General features: G+C 44.6%; 1 protein-coding gene across 4 annotated transcripts in view; it reads right to left on the bottom strand.

The window, feature by feature from the left end:
- The window catches only part of USP31 (ubiquitin specific peptidase 31), a 215,662-nt gene that overhangs the window by 154,515 nt on the left and 44,790 nt on the right, over positions 1–16,357 (bottom strand). For all 4 annotated transcript variants that reach the window (XR_013448820.1, XR_013448821.1, XR_013448822.1 and 1 more), the window contains exons 10-15: positions 15,885–15,962; positions 14,988–15,117; positions 10,859–10,978; positions 8,101–8,326; positions 3,073–3,231; positions 1,180–1,332 (exon numbers count right to left, since the gene is read on the bottom strand). Coding sequence is in view for 1 of the 4 variants with exons in the window: in XM_036105242.2 (XP_035961135.2) it covers positions 1,180–1,332; positions 3,073–3,231; positions 8,101–8,326; positions 10,859–10,978; positions 14,988–15,117; positions 15,885–15,962 (866 nt within the window). In the remaining 3 variants the exon portion in view is untranslated. The remainder of the gene's footprint in view (positions 1–1,179; positions 1,333–3,072; positions 3,232–8,100; positions 8,327–10,858; positions 10,979–14,987; positions 15,118–15,884; positions 15,963–16,357) is intronic.

Here is a 16,357-nt window from a genome sequence, read left to right as displayed (position 1 = left end):
CCCAGAGACAGGCTCTGTTCTGTGCGCACCACCCGGCACCAGTGTGATGATGATGCTTAAGAGGATACTGATTTCACCAACTACACAGACCGAGGGCAAACCAGCTTACTGTTAAAACAACAGTGAATTCTAAATTTAAAGGCTGCATTGAGAAAAACCTCTACCTAAACAAGCAAAGATCCACTGGCTGGTTTTCCATAAAATGTCAGGAGCTTAGCAATTCCAGCTAAGTACTCTTGTTATTTTACAAATAAAGAGGCAACAAGACAGAAGAGGGAGAGGGGCTGGAGCTACAATGACGCAGACCTCCCCGGCCAAGCAGCCCCTTCCAGCCTCCTGTTGTTTCCCTCCACTTCACGTTCTCACAATTACCCATCACTAGACGCAGACTACAGGATTACAGCAACTGACATGCTGGCCGCAGAAGGAGACTTGCTGGGAGATGAGGCACCGTCCTCATTAGAGAAGCTGAGCTCACTCTCGCCTCCTCCCACCCTCAGTGCCTGGGCTGCCTGATCCCTCCCGCACCACCTGGGGTTCCTGTCAGAACTGAGGGTTCTGCTGCCATTACTCAAGCGGTAAGTAAAGGTAAAAAAAAAAAAAGAGTTCTATTTGTATCATATTTCCCAAGTTTTTATATTGTGACCATCTTCAGAATTCTTAAAAACTACCTTTATGCAGAAGCAAGAGTTTTTGTTCTAGATGCTTCTGTACTTAAAAGAACACGCTACAAATTCCTCTAAAGGAAACCGCGGTGGAAAGGGGAGAAGCCAAGAGTCAGGAAGCCCCCAGCGGAGCCAGCACAGAGACGACTCCTTGCCAGGAAGGAGGCCCTGGGCAAATCACCCTTGCGGAGTCCCCTTACAGCTTATTTTAGGAACTTTGAAAAGCACTTTGAAAGAAATGTATACATTATTATACAGAGTTAAAGCTCCAGCCTCCACGCTAGACCTTAGAAGTGGAAAATAATGAAGTAGGAGGAGAAAGTCATCCTAGAGGTCACAGAGGAAAAGCGAATGATCCGGTTTATAGAAAATGGCACTTAGGATTGTAACCCACAGCTACACAGCCCTTTTACCTTCTCCCAGTCTTGTTGGGGCTTAATTCCTAAGCATGAGGGACCCTGTGCTGTGTCTATGAGACACCATTGTACAAATGTGTCACAAGACCCATACCCACCATCGTCTTCACTCCTCTCCCCGGCCATCTCCACCGACTCGGACAACGAGGCCAGGGAGGTGCGTCTGGAGGAAGCTGCAGAGGTCACGCTGGCTTGCTTGCTCCCCGGAAGCCGGCTCACCCAGTGTTCACACAAGGAAGAACTTGTGGAGCCTGCAGTAAAGAAAGCGGGCACTGAGGTCAGGCCAGAATCCCGGGCCGGCGGCTTGGCACACACCCTCACAAAAGTGCTGCTGCCGGAGCTGGGAGGTGGCCGATGTCAGTATTAATTCCCAGACCCCAAGCAGACCTGCGCCTGCTTGAATATCCCTTTAAGATGAGAAGAAGGAGGCCAGACTCTCGCACATGTTGATAGTAATGAAATCCAAGTATAGGCATGGACACTTCGTACTGCAAAGTGCAGGTCTTAAGTGCTGGCAATAGAATCGTTCATACTCATTCTACAAATATTTATTAAGCACCTACTGCCGAGTACTGTTCTAAGCACACACAGAAAAAATTCTGACACAGAGCAAATAAAAGTGGCATGCTCCATTATCTTCTTAGCCTCACTGCTTTCTGGAGTCGTTACGTCATTTTCACGATGTTAATATACAAACACACACATATGCACTCACCCAGGATATGTGTCAATCTGTACTGTCCATTCCAGGGATGCCCTGAAATATATTCCAGAGCAACAGAAACTGCTCTCAAAATTGAGAACATGTCTCAAATAGACCTCAAGAGGGTGTAATTTCCAAGCATATCTCAGGCTCCGGAAAGCACTGGGGAAAAGCACTAGAGCACTAGAGTTCCCACTCTCTTAAAGGAGTGAGTGGCTACGGAGAGGCAGGTGTACTGCGTGAGGCTTGATTCCAGCAGGGGCTCACTCTGCTTCAGCTGTGCCTCCTTTCAGCGGCTTCGAACCTACCCCTCACAAGCTTCAACCCAGGGTTAATACTCTCTAACATGATCCCATGTTACCATGTCCCCGTCCTCAGCCACAGTCTCTTAAACTCTGCATTAAGAAGCATGCATTGGTGGCGCCTGGGTGGCTCAGTCGTTAAGCGTCTGCCTTCGGCTCAGGTCATGATCCCGGAGTCCTGGGATCGAGCCCCGCATCGGGCTCCCTGCTCTGTGGGAAGCCTGCTTCTCCCTCTCCCACTCCCCCTGCTTGTGTTCTCTCTCTCGCTGTGTATCTCTCTCTGTCAAATAAATAAACAAAATCTTTAAAAAAAAAAAAAAAGAAGCATGCATTGCCTTGCCGGGACTGTGTGGCTGCATCCAGACTAGACCCCATCCAGCTAAACCCAGCCCATCTAATAGACTGTAGCCTTCAACCCTTCTAATGGAACAGGCCGACTGCACAGGGAAAAAGAACTATTTTTAATAGTGCTTTACCTTTTCTAAAAGGCCCTAACGTACATTTTCCTAATCTGATGTACACAATGACCCCATAAGGCAGGTATTATTAGTACTCCCACATTACAGATGATTAAACATGTGGCTTGGATGGGATGTGCTCCAAGATGATGGATCCAACCAAAACATGGCAAAGCCAAGTCTCATTCCCTTTTAGGGTAACATGCCGTACTGCTTTTTTTTTTCTTTCCTTTCTTCCTTCCTTCCTTCCTTTCTTCTTTCCTTCCATTCATTCATTAATTCCACAAGCAGACATGGCGTGCTCACTTTGAGACAGGCTCTACATGCTTCCATGTGAATGCTGCTGGTTCACACATTCCACCCCTATTTCCTTGACCCACAATCATTTTGGTTTCCAGATTAAATGCAAATGTGAGGATTGATCTGATCAACCCCACAGAGTCATGAGATCTTGTGGAGAAGTTCTCTGGACTATTAATTACAATCTTCTGTTCTAGAAAAACCTGCCAAAGAATAAGTTGGCCTTACCTGCCACTGAGCTGTTGGCCGACCATGATGGAATAGCTGTCCGCCTCTGGTAGAAAAGGATGTACGCCATCTGTGTGCAGACCTCATCTTCCGACAGCTGCTGCACATCACTGTCATCGAAGCAGTACCAGAGGCCGTCCACAGAGTTCTTACAGTACGCTGCCAAAGAGGAGCCTGTCATCAGTACCAGGGGAGGGGGGCACCAACCACTCCACTCTGCCCACAGACACCAGTGCTTTGGCTCATATCATTAACTCAAGAGCTTTTTAAAGCTGCATGTAGTAACATATGAAGGGGTAAAAAATCCAAATTGCCTATCACGCTCAGGCAAAATGTTTCAGGAAATTTTAAACTATTCCAAATGGACAAAATTCTATTTAATCTTAGAAAACACAATATACCCATTTATTTAAACCAGTGGGTCTCAACCTGGGACAATTTTGCTCCCCTAGGGACATCTGGCCATGAATGGAGACATTTTTGACTGTCATACTAGGGGTTAGGGTGCTACTGGCATTGAGTGGGTGACTGGGGATGCTACTAAACATTCTACGATGCCCAGGACAGTCCCAGCCACAAGAATTATCCAGCCATACTGTCAAGAGTGCTGAGGCTGGGAAACCCTGATACAAGCATGTTGTCACATTTTAGTGTTTATTAGAGATAGAAAATAGAACTAGAAATAATGATACTAATACTAGCAGCAACTAATATCTGTTTAGCACTTATTATGTGCCAAACTTCTCAGCTAATCCTATGACATTTGTTCTATTATTATTTCCATTTTAGAGAGGCTCAAAAAAATGAACAAGTTTGCCCAAGGTCAAGTAGCTGGTGAAAAGCAGGGCCCAGTTCATATCAAGTGTATCTAGTCCCTGAGCTTGCACTTAAACTACCTCACCCTGCTTCTCAGGGGTAGCACCAACAAGGCCCCAGTGGAAGTCCCCCAGCAAACTAAGAACATTTGAGCTCATGAATGCATGCGTGTTTCTCTCCAGTTCAAATTCTAAGCCTGAGAGAGAAATAAAGACCATTCGAGTACCAACAAAAGCAGACAAGAACTTAGTGTTCATGAAGCCATGTGATCTTGTAAGGATATATCAAGAGGTGTGATTAAACTTGATCCAAAGGGGTACATTCTTATCACGCTTTCTAAAAATACCCATTTATTGGAGCAAGAATAAATGAGTGCTAGAATATTTTGCTGAACACTCAGAGGCAGGGCACATAGCGTCCTGAGGCGCCAAAGAGTGACTCCCTCGCAGGCGACAACCACATTTGTGAGTATGGAACCTTAAGAAATGAAAGGGACTGAGGCGAGGGGGGGCTACACTGGACATGTCCCCGAAGAGAAGAGCAGAATAAGAATCTTTGATCGTGGGGAGGGAAATCATGGACCGCTATGGGCTCCTAGGACCAGAAGGGGAGAGAAGTAGAGAGAGAGGTAGCACATGGAGCTGGTAAAACGGCAACTGGCCAGCGGTGTCAGGTCAGGCTCGATATAGAAATGACCCGGCTGGCGAGGTGGCTGCTCTTCTGGAGTGGGACTCGCCCAAGACAAGGTGACAGAACAGCCCAGCACTAGCATCAGTCTGTTTCTCTTCAGGGTGGTCTGGTTCCCAGTCACAGCAAGGCAACTAAGGCAGCACGGCAAATCACTAACGGTTTCAGTGTATTTACCAAGTAATTCTACTTGCTTTTCTTCCTGGCACTAGCTTCTCAAGTGTTTTCTAGACAAGTGCTACTCAAATTGTGGTTCATAGACTGCTGCCGGTCCACAACAAGATAAGCACCCAAACTGAAATTAGCATTTAAATAGCAATCTGACACTGCCGTGATATTCTTTCTGTATTTTTACAAAGACTGATTCATGAAAAACGAAATTTTGAAAAAGAAAAAAGGCAGGTTCTTCATCATGGAAGTTTGATCTAGAGTTCATACACAAGTTAGCCATACACGTACCATGTGATTATAGCTAGAACTAGTACAAAATAAAATTCCAAATAAAGACTTAAAAACATGTTATCTTGAATTCAACAATACAAAGGCATTTAAAATGTTCTCTAAACTAAAACCCTAAACTTTTATGTATCAATGAGAAAAGCAGTGGTATGGCCTAGGCATCACAAAGGGGAAATAATGCAGAAAGTGCCTAAGCTCTTCCTAGGTAACAATAGGCTGCGAGAGGCAGGTCCGAGCACTTCTAGTTCACTGGCGTAGTCACCAAGTTCATGTAAGGTCACCTGCTGTAGGTCACAGAGCGTGGAAGAGGTGTCTAGCTTCTAGCCCATGCTCCTGACTCTAAACTATGGGGCCTCCCAAGTACCTGCAGGTTTTCAGGCATTTTCCAAAGCCCACTCTATATAAAGAAGAACACGATAGGATAAAATCCAGTACTGTCCTCTTTTTCTCAACAATTTCTTGTTGGAAAGTGCATTATTTTCCTGAGAAACAATATTATCAACGGAAGACACATTCTTTACCGAAGCTGAAGCTGCGTGAACACTAACCAGGGATGCTGGAAAAGGTGTTACCACACCAGCTAACCAGTGGACTGAAATCACCCCTAAGTCCCTTTCCATTTGAAGAGTCCATGAGTGTATAATTCTATTACTCAGGATCAAAGAACACAGACATGACTGGTAACGCCACAAAGGCAAACATCCAATCAGACACATGACATTTAAATGCAACTGGCCCCATAAAATATAAATACAAAATATGCAAGACACAAAATTCAGTCTTTTCAGATTTTAAATTTGATTTAAACCAAAATACAAGGTAAAATACATCTAAATGTTTAATTAACTTTTGTCTTCTAGGGTCTTCGACTTCTCTATCTCGTTTTTCTCCCTGAGTGTGCTTCCTAGGGCGGGTAGAGGCGAAACAAACCGTTCTACTATGAGATACACTCCAAGTTGGGATCATTCCTCTCACAAATAATTGTTGCCTGCAGCATCTAAGTACTAAACAAATGTGAGCTAAAAGGGTTTCAAGAATAAAAGATTACTGTATCCAGTCACCTGCCGCATCCCCGCCTCCTGTGGTCTCCGAGAGCAGGTTGAGTGAGTGTGCTGGTGGAGGGGTTCTGGAGCCTGCGGAGGGGGCTCTCGGGGCTAACTGCTAGGGAAGGGTCTCACAGATGTTTAAAAACTAACTGGTGGAGCCCAACCTCCTCCACCTCCCCTGACCTTTATGAATCACCGGTGCCCTGGAGTCTTACTGCATGAAGCACTGAGTTCATGAAGAAAGGAAGTCCCTAGAAGTACACATGTGAAATGTGCTTAGTGTGAAGGAAGCAAAAATCCAAGTCCTGGCCGCCCACCCATACAGACTGCCAAATTAACAGCAGCGCCCTCCATGGACTCCCCCCAACACAAATGTCCAAGGAAGAGTCCCCACACCTGCCTGCCACCCCGATGTTCACACATGCCCTTAAGCCAATAATTCCAGTTCTGAGACCAATCTCGAGGAATTACAAAACTAGAATATAAACTAAAAGATGTTCATCAGTGTTACAGTCAAAGTTAAAAACCAGAGACAGTAGACATGTTCAACAATGGGGAATGGCTATATAAAATTAGGAGTTCCATCAACAGAATGTTCTGTGGTCATGAAAAAACAGTGTATAAAAATTAAGCACCAACATCCAAATACTTCTGTTACAGTGAAGTGTGAAGACTGGGATACGGGGACATGTACATAGCACTCGCACCTCACTGTGCTTCTGATTCTGAAACTTTTATTGTCTCTCTCCCCGTCAGCCCATCTGGTCCTGAGGTACAGAGAGCAGGTTACTATCCCCACAGCTTCTCCTGTGCCTCCAGCATGCTCTGACCATTCCCACGGCCCCCTGCTCCACCCCCTGTGCACATTTCCACCACAGAACCTATGACACATTACTGATCTTACGTATCACCTGGCCCTATTTCCCCCTACCTGATTACACTCCGGGAAGACAGAGGTTGAGGCCTATTCATTTCTGATGTGCCTCTGATGTGAGCCCAGGGCAAGCTACGCAGGACGTGCTCCATGAATGTTCACCTAAATAGAACCTACCAGTACAATCATGACAGTGTAAAATAATGGCCAAAACTTACAGAAAAACACTGGAAGAAATGTTACCTACGTACAAGGGATATTATTATTCAGCCTTAAAAAGGAAGGAAATTCTGACACATATTAGAACATGGCTGAATCTTACAGACATTATGCTACATGAACTAAGCTGAACACAAAAGGACAAATACTATATGGGTCCACTGATAGAAGGTTCCAGGAGTAATCAGATTCACAGAGACAGGAAGATTGGTGGTGGCCAGGAGATGGGGGGAAGAGGGCAGAGGGGAATTACTGTTTAATGTTTCAGTTTGGGAAGAAGAAATGTTCTGGAGACGGGATGGTGGTGAGGGCCACAAAACAATGTGAATGTACTTAACGCCACTGAACTGCACACTTCAAACATGGTTCAAATGGTCAATTTTGATATGTATATTTATCACAATTTTTTTAAAAATGTTGCCAATGGTTATTTTTGAGTGATGAGCCCATGGATGATGGTAATGTTCTCTCTAGCCTATAAATTTCAGATAATGAACACAGTTGCTTTTAAAAAATGAAAAATAAATTTAGCCTTAAAACAAAGAGAAAAACTCTTCCAGGTCACTATAAAGACACTATAAAGCAGGTTCATAAAATCACTCCAAATAAGGGAGAAGCTAGAATTTCAAGGAGGTGGAGTGAAACCTTGAATGTGGAGTGCAGGGGAGGTAATCACAGTGAGCCCTTGTTGGCCCAGATGGTGCTGTCTGCACGCACCGCTCCCCAGTCAGGTCAGACAACTACTGGAGGACCCAACTCAGGAAAAGAAGGAAGAATTTTCATTTATTTGCTCTTGGACAGCGATCCAGAGGATGAAAACTGCCCTCAAAGTTGGCACACTGTTCTAAAGCAAAAGTAACCCTGTCACAAGTAAAACCTGTCTGAAGGAAGGGTCAGCACAGACGCCCGGCCTCTCGCACTGCAGACCTGTGTAGTGCCCCCCTTGCATGGTGCCATGATGATTGCACACAGCATACAGGTCATAGACGTAGTCCTCAGGGTCCCTCCCGAGTCCATAGGGCCGTCTCCATGGAGACCAATGGGATGGCAAACTCCAGCTGCTCTGACTTCTCTTAACCACATGAGGTGTCATGTCCAGGCCAGTCAAGGGGAACTTGACCATGTTCTGAAGTTTCACACGCCTGTCTCCTTCCTGTTGCAAGAAGAAAAACAAGTTCTGATGATATTTTCATGCAAGTAGATGGTAGATCAGTTTTGTGTGGAATGTGGACCCTATCAGCTAGAGTGGTTTGAGTTACCTGATGTTTCCCAAGACACATTCAAAATAGGGAAACTCACTAACAGTTTTAACTATCTGGAGGAACAGGTTGTAATACCACTAAAAGTAGAACAAGCAATGACCTACATATAAGGGGTGATGAGCCTCTGAGTCCATTTCCTTATCTGATAGAGGGGTTTTAGGTTTTAGACTTACAAAATGACATTATCAGGCAGTTCATCCTGATACCTCTGTCACAGAGGCATGAACAGCGATGGAGTGCTCATGTATGTGAGGGACGACGCGCACAGAACAGCGCTGGATAAGCAGTGCGCCCTATCACCAGCCCCCACCTCCTCCAACAAGCATGTTACCGCTTAACACTGACTTGATATATTCATTTAGTTGATAATCTTAGGTAATCTGTACTTTCCATTAAGGCCACTGGGAAATCTTCTGAAATCCAACCGTCAGCTCAATAGCTGTTTTCTAAATGTTTCCTGTGTCTGTGGGAGCTTTAAGAAATTAACAGCCATGGCTAATGCCCACCCCAAGGAGCCATGGATCTATTAAGACAAGAAAAATGTTCGTAAGAGAAAGGCAGGATGAGCCCTGGATGGTCAGGAAGGTCAGACTAAAGAATCTGGACCTTGTTCTGCAGTCAAGCACTGAGGCCTGAGGGCGGAGGGGATGTCATCAGAGCTGTGTAAGCAGCGCACAGGATGTGACACAAAGGGAGGAGCAGCTTAGGCTAAGAAATCAAGGAGAAGACAATGTGACTGCAACCAGCTGGGAAGTTTCACAGGTCTGCAGTGGCATGCTGACGGCCAAGAATGGGGAGAAGGGGGGTGCCTGGGTGGCTCAGTTGGTTAAGCAACTGCCTTCAGCTCAGGTCATGATTCTGGAGTCCCGGGATCAAGTCCCACATCGTGCTCCCCGCTCAGCGGGGAGTCTGCTTCTCCCTCTGACCCTCCCCCCTCTCATGCTCTCTCTCTCTCCCATTCTCTCTCTCAGATAAATAAATAAAATCTTTAAAAAAAAAAAGAAAAAGAATGGGGAGAAGGGGACACACTCAGGAGGCCATGCAGAGGCACAACCAAACTGAAGAGGTAACTGGCTACAGGGGAGGGACAAGAAAGAAGTCAAAAGCGACACTGCAGTTTTGAGTCCGAGGTGTGGTAAGGGTGGGGATATGCCTTCTACAGAAACAGAAAGCGAAGGAAGTTACTGTGCATATGTGGAAGGGGCCAGAGAAGGCTGGGCTCTGAACCTCACCAGCTCTCTACGTGCAGATCCCAATGGAAGCATGCAGTTGGGACATTCTTTACTAAAGAAGCCAGACCCTAAACCTTTGAGTGAAAGCCCAGCCCTGGGGATCCTGTGCATGTCACCACAGACAGCTCCACTTCATCAGCAAGTCCTAAACATCTTTTGATTCTATTCCGATCTCATCTCCATTGCCACTGCTCCATAGAAGCCATCAGCATCCCTCCCCTGGATGGCTGCCTTGGTCCCTTCAGATCTCCCTAGCTTCATTCGTGCAGCCTCACATTCTCTACACGGCAGCCAGAATGGTCTCTTCAAATCACAAATTTGGTCATGTTGCTTCTCTGTTTATAACCCTTTATCAGAATCCCACTCTGCCCACAAGGGTCTGCTTGGCCAGCCCCTGCGTACCCCTTCCACCTCAGCTCACAGCTTCCCCCATCCTCTGGAGCTGCAGCCAAATTGGCCTGCTTTCAGTCTCTGGCACATGCTATCCGCACTCAGGGCTTTGCATGCATTGCTCCCTCTGCCACTGTTGAGTGCACAGCCCTGCTCCCCTCCTCACCTGGGAAATGCCTCCTACTAATCTTTCAGATACAAACCTTAAAGCCAGGCCTCAGACGCTCCTTAAACATTTACTTCCTCTTTACCTCTCCTACAATGGGGCCCACCCAGGACAACCCTAACCTCAGGGAATAGACAGCCTTTTCGGAAAAACTGACTCAGAGTAATACAGCTCAAAGCAGCTTTTCTCTGTATATATTTATGACTCATCTTCCCAACTATACGACAGCTCCTTGGGAGCAGGATAACACCCATTATTACTTTAGGTACAAAGAGAATTCTACCCACCCCAGAAAGGAGCTCTACTTTTTTTTTTAAAAAATACCAAAATACACTTACTAAAATTTAAAACACAGCATTTACAAATCTAAAGCAAGTCCTCAAGAACAAAGTAAAATATCTGCAGTATGAACTAAAATGTTTAGAATTTAAAGGGTCACAAGATGCTCAAATTTTGCTTTGGGTAAGAACAAAACATGACCCCAACCACTGGGGCAGATGTGTGTGTGTCTGTAACAACATGGACAGGAACACTAGATCAAACAGAGACACCCGAAGAATCCCCATGCAGCCCACCAGCAGAGGTGTAAGAAACATGGCCACAGCTTTTCTCACTAAGACAGAGGATTTACCTACCTGTCGAAATCTCTTTAGATGTATAATAAGCACATCAGGCAGAGTCCAGAGGCTTAACGTAATGCTGCCCTGCTGCAGCTGCTTACAGTGCGGGCAGCGCCAGGCGTCATCTGGAGCAAGCTGAAAACAAGGACACGAAACGACTTCCGTTAAGCACCACTTAAGGCAAGACTTTCTACAGAAGACCATGGCACTCACTTCCTGGTCAGGGTGTGGTACGATTCGGAATCTCTCTGGAAACCACATATGATGGGGAGTCAGTGGAAAAACACAATCACAAGAGGCACCTGGCCAGAGATGGCCCCCGAAGATTTGCTGAGTAAATTATCTCTCAAAAAGAGATCACTGAACAGGTAAATATTACACAGAGGATATTCAATGTCACAGAAGAACCTCAAATTCCACAAACTCCTAAACTCAACCTGTTGCCTTTCCATCAATATACTTTCTCCTCCTCCTCTAAGTCCTACCTCAGCAACCACCACTACCACCCACCAAAAGCACTCATCTGGCAGGGGCGGGGGGGGGCGGGGAGGAGCAGAGTATCCCAAACCTTCGAACCCTTCCCTCTTCCTCCAGTTCCACATCTATCCAAAGTAATTGTCTCTGCCATATCATACACCTGTCTCCTCTACTCCATGCCCACGAAGATGGCCTTAATCACAATCCTCACCCATGCACTTACCTGGACTTTGGCGAGTCTCCTAACTGATCTCTCTCTCCCAAGCACTGAACCCCTCTAAACAATGCCCCCCCACCTCCTGCTATTAACAAGGTCTTTCTGAACGTCAATCTGAGGCTTCAAGTCTACATATGCCATCTCTGCAGGCGAGGGTTTCAGGATGGGGACATATTCAGTTAGAGATGCCTATGAGGCATGTCTGGTGAGAGATTTAAATCCTTTCTGGAGTTCAGAAGAGGCATCAGATCGGGGACCATGAACATGATGAGGTTAAGGAAAGCATGGTGTGGATGACAATGCCCACTGAGATGGGACAGATAGCAGTCAAGAACAGAATCTTGGGGAATGCCTCTTTTTAAGGGAAAGAGCCTGAGGACGTATAGTCAGAAAAACAGGCAAACCAGAAGCATTCTTTTTTATACAGACCAAGGAGAGAGAATGGCGAGATCCTGGAGGGGTCGGCTGGAGATGGGGCAAAGGCCACAGAACTGAGCAAACCAGAGGCCACCGAGAGAATTTCAGAGGGCACTGTCAGAAGTGCAAGTCAGACGGAGGGAGGGCAAGAGCTGAAACCACCAATGGGGAATGAAGCAGAAAGGAGGAAGAGAAAGGCAGGCATGGTCACTGGAAAGGGAAACAGAATTGAGGAGATTTTCTTTTTTTTCATGACAGGGAGACCCAATCATGTTTGTAGGAAACATGGGGAGAAATAGAAGTTTGGGTAGATGGAGGTGGCTCAGACACAGACTGGCAGGGACCTACACTGTCATCCGGTAAGTCTGCACCTCTGCTGACATATTAATAGTCTCCATATGTGGCCATCCAGCCCAGGGCTTGTGGTAAAAGGGCAAGCTGTTTATTTGTTTTTTTAATTTCCAACACAGATACTTGTATAAGATACAGTAAGACTGTCCTGACAATGTCTAATAGCTATGACATTTTCTAAAATGTCTCTGATTTCTGTACTTATTGTAAACTGCTATGAAGAGCTCCTGGACCTGCAGACCATACTTGGAGCATCGCTGGTCTAGCTAACTCTGCGTAGCAAATGAAGGACAGCTATCTCAGCAGGCAGCTATTTCATTTTCAGATGGTCTGTCAGGGAGTTCTTCCTCGTATTAAGACAAATTCATTCTCCCTTGTAATTTCCAATCTTTAAGTTCTGCTTTTTAGATAGAATTAAGTCCAATCCCTCATCCACAGACAGTCCTTGAAGTGCCTAAAAATAACTATCAGATCCCCACTTAAGGCCTCCTCTGTCAAAAGACATTCAGCACATCATGGTTTCCAGATGTACCATCCCCTAGCCACTCTCTCATGCCACGGTTTGTCAGTCTCTTTTAACCGTGAACATTTAAGGTAATGAAAAGGGCAGTGCTATCACCATCTGAATTCTGGACACTGTTTTAAAGTATCCTTAAGGCAGCTGACGGTGGCTGACACATGACATTGTGGATCAATACTGAGCTTGCAGACAACTAAACCCAAAGTTACCGTCTCAGGGTCTGCTGCTAAATCCTATCTCCTCCTCTGTACCTGTACTGTTATTTTTGGACCCAGTGACTGAACTGCCCAAGTAATACTCACTTATTCATTCATTCTAGTAGGTACCTACCAAATGCCTTCTCTGTGCCAGGCACTGCTTATAGACGCTACAGTTATTTTATGACCAGGACAGACCCTCACAACTCTCTTCTTCACCCCTGCATTCCAGCTACACTGGCCTCATTCCTGTTTCTCAACCACATCAAGTTGCTTCCTTGATTTACTTATTTATCCCCACTAGACTATAAATAGCCCAGAGGCAGAACCACCACTTGGCTTGATCCGTTACATCCCCAGTACCACGCGCAGCACCTAGCACACAGTATGTACTCAGTAAACATTTATTGAATGAATGCCTACTAAAATGTATCTTGCCAGCTTGAACTCATCCTTCTAGACCAGTGAGATGTTTTGTGGAATACCAATGTTGTCATATAGTAGATCTGCTCAGTTTTAAGCTTTGTGCCATTCTCAAACATCTCCCAAATTAAAAAAAAAAAAAAAAAAAAGCAAGCCCAAACAGGACAAAGTTCCAGAGTCTGCCATCAACCCATTTTAAAGCCAACTAACTGGGGCACCTGGGTGGCTCAGTCAGTTAGGCATCTGCCTTCAGCTCAGGTCACGATCCCGGGGTCCTGGCATCGAGCCCCACATCGGGCTCCCTGCTCAGCAGGGCGTCTGCTTCTCCTTCTCCTCTCTACTTGTGTTCTCTCTCTCTCAAATAAATAAATAAAATCTAAAACAATTTTAAAAATTAAAAAAAAAAAGCCAACTATTTTATAATTAGGCCCCAAACTGGGGGGGAAAAAAAAAACAGGTCATATAAAAAACTATTATTAAAGGAATGAGCTATGAACAGCTTGGGAGAAAAAGATTCTGTGAGAATATTAAAAGTATTTTCAAATATTTAAAGGACAGACAAGTGGAAGAAAATTAAGACTTGTTTCACTATATACAAGAGTGAGCAGTAACTATTAGCAGTCAAAATTATGATCCTAACATCAACTCAAGATTAGATGAATGCCAAGTACTCTAGTCAAGGCTCTTCAAGGTGCATAAAAACCTGGAGAGTTTTAAAAACCACACAGGCCTTGGCCCCATCCGCAGAGACTTACTTATCCATATATCTGTCCATTCTTCCATTCAAATATTTACTGAGTCCCCTCTATCTGCCAAGCACTGTGTTGACTGGTCTGAAGCATGCTGTCTGATAGAACTTTCCATGTATACCCGCACTGAGAACTCCAAATGTGACTAATGCAGCTAAGGAACTGAAATTTTATTTCGTTTTCATTAATTTAGTTTAAATTTAAATAGGTTCTGGCACCTATGTTCTTAGTACCAAAAAATTAAGAATCACTATTCTGGTTACTAGGGCAAATGATTTAAAATCTCTAAATTGAGGGGCGCCTGGGTGCCTCAGTTGGTTAGGTGTCTGCCTTCAAGCTCAGGTCATGATCCCAGGGTCTTGGGATCGAGCCTCACGTCGGGCTCCCTGCTCAGCGGAGTCTGCTTCTCCCTCTCCCTCTGCCTCCCACCCACTTGTGCTCGATCTCTCACGCACGATCTCTCTTTCTCTCAAATAAAGTCTTAAGAATAAATAAATAAAATCTCTAAATCGAAACAAAAAAGTGTATTATTGTTAAAAGGGGAAAATATTAACTACAAAGTTTCACTTCTAGAGCATTTCAATCAGTCAAAATTTTCTGGTAATCTAAACTACTTTTTGTTAAAGTCCTAAAATGGATAGCACTTAGATGCCCATTATGTGTGCAGCAGAACTTACATGAGTGCAGAATGTCTGGGGACTTTTCTGGAGCATCATTTGCTTCTCTGGTGTCATCCTGCCCCGCCCCCCTCCCTGCCCCCCTCACCACCTAAGAAGTGCTGCCAGGCTCTTACCCGCTCCTCTTTGGTGTAGAGCTGGAAACACTGGGATAAAGTGCAAGTCTGAGGCTGATGATGACGCTCCCTCTGCAGACGGACGCTTTCTGCATCAGGAATATATTCATCTTCAGTATTTACAAACAAGCTGCAATGGGGGAAGGGGTGGGTATTTATCAGAGAATGTCTTACAAAACTGACCCCAAAATTGCAGCTTCACAATGTGACTATAAATTTATAACCAAAAAGAACCAGTGTGTAATGAAAGCAAACAGGTTATCCAACTGGTCATCCAACTTTTCTATGTTTCAAAATATTCTTGAAAAGTTCTGTATCTATAAAGTTATTTTCAAGAAATAACTTGGGAGTTGGTTTTCATGGGATTGGCCATGAACTATTAATTCATATATTCTTGTCCCTTGTATCTAAGGCCATGCATTTGGCATAATTTACTAGAATTAATGGGCCTGTAATAAAAATCAAAGGGGACCTGGGTGGCTCAGTTGGTTAAGCATCCCACTCTTGACTTCAGCTCAGGTCATGATCTCAGGGTTGTGAGATTAAGCCCTGAGTCGGGCTCCTCACCCAGCATGGATTGAGATTCTCTCTCTTGCCCTCTCCTCCCCTCCCCCCCCCGCTTGAGCATGCTCTCTCTAAAAATAAAAAAAAAAGTAATTGGCCCTGTACAGTAATGAATAAATAGTTCTGTCTGATCAGCAGCAAACATTCTGAGGTTTTTGAGATCCAGACAAAAGAATGTACAGGAAAGAAATAACTGGTTAAATAAAGGATTAGCAACCCACTTGGATACTTAAAGAGAGATTTGTTTCAGCTAATCTGAAAGAGCAAAGGGATGCTATTAAAATGATCATTAAAACAATGATTCTATAAGCACTAAGTAAAAAAAATACTCACAAATCTTTTGTTTCCTTGTCCCATTCTACCACTAACTTCACATGAGCAGTGCCACCTGGTCCACAAGATTTTAACGCCCTAGAGCATGGAGACGAAGTCACATATTATGTTCTAAAGAAATGATTTTACTTATGTCCTATTTGAAATTCGGTATCATAATATGATTACTGAAAATCTTCATCACTGTTCCTCATCAGAAAAAGTTTCTATTGAGACCATTATGACCTCGTATCTAGAATAACTAGGTTACAATTGGACTGAAAAATCCTTAAATTAAAACATCCAGTATAGAAATAAAGAGATTGGAAGCAATCAGTCTCATGTTATAAGGCTGTCCACAATCACTTTTAGATATTCTTTTTTTTTTTTTATGACCTTTCCAACTTTTTGTCTCATTTCTCACCAACCTAAATAGAGACCGGATAATAGTTCCTCTGGAAACAAAGTCTGCTCCTACATCTCTCCTTCTTCTC

Source organism: Halichoerus grypus, chromosome 6 (genome assembly GCF_964656455.1).
Source record: "Halichoerus grypus chromosome 6, mHalGry1.hap1.1, whole genome shotgun sequence".
NCBI classification, from domain to species: Eukaryota; Metazoa; Chordata; class Mammalia; order Carnivora; family Phocidae; genus Halichoerus; species Halichoerus grypus.
The sequence above is the reverse complement of the archived record's forward strand: the minus strand, read 5'-3'. Positions and strand labels throughout refer to the sequence as shown.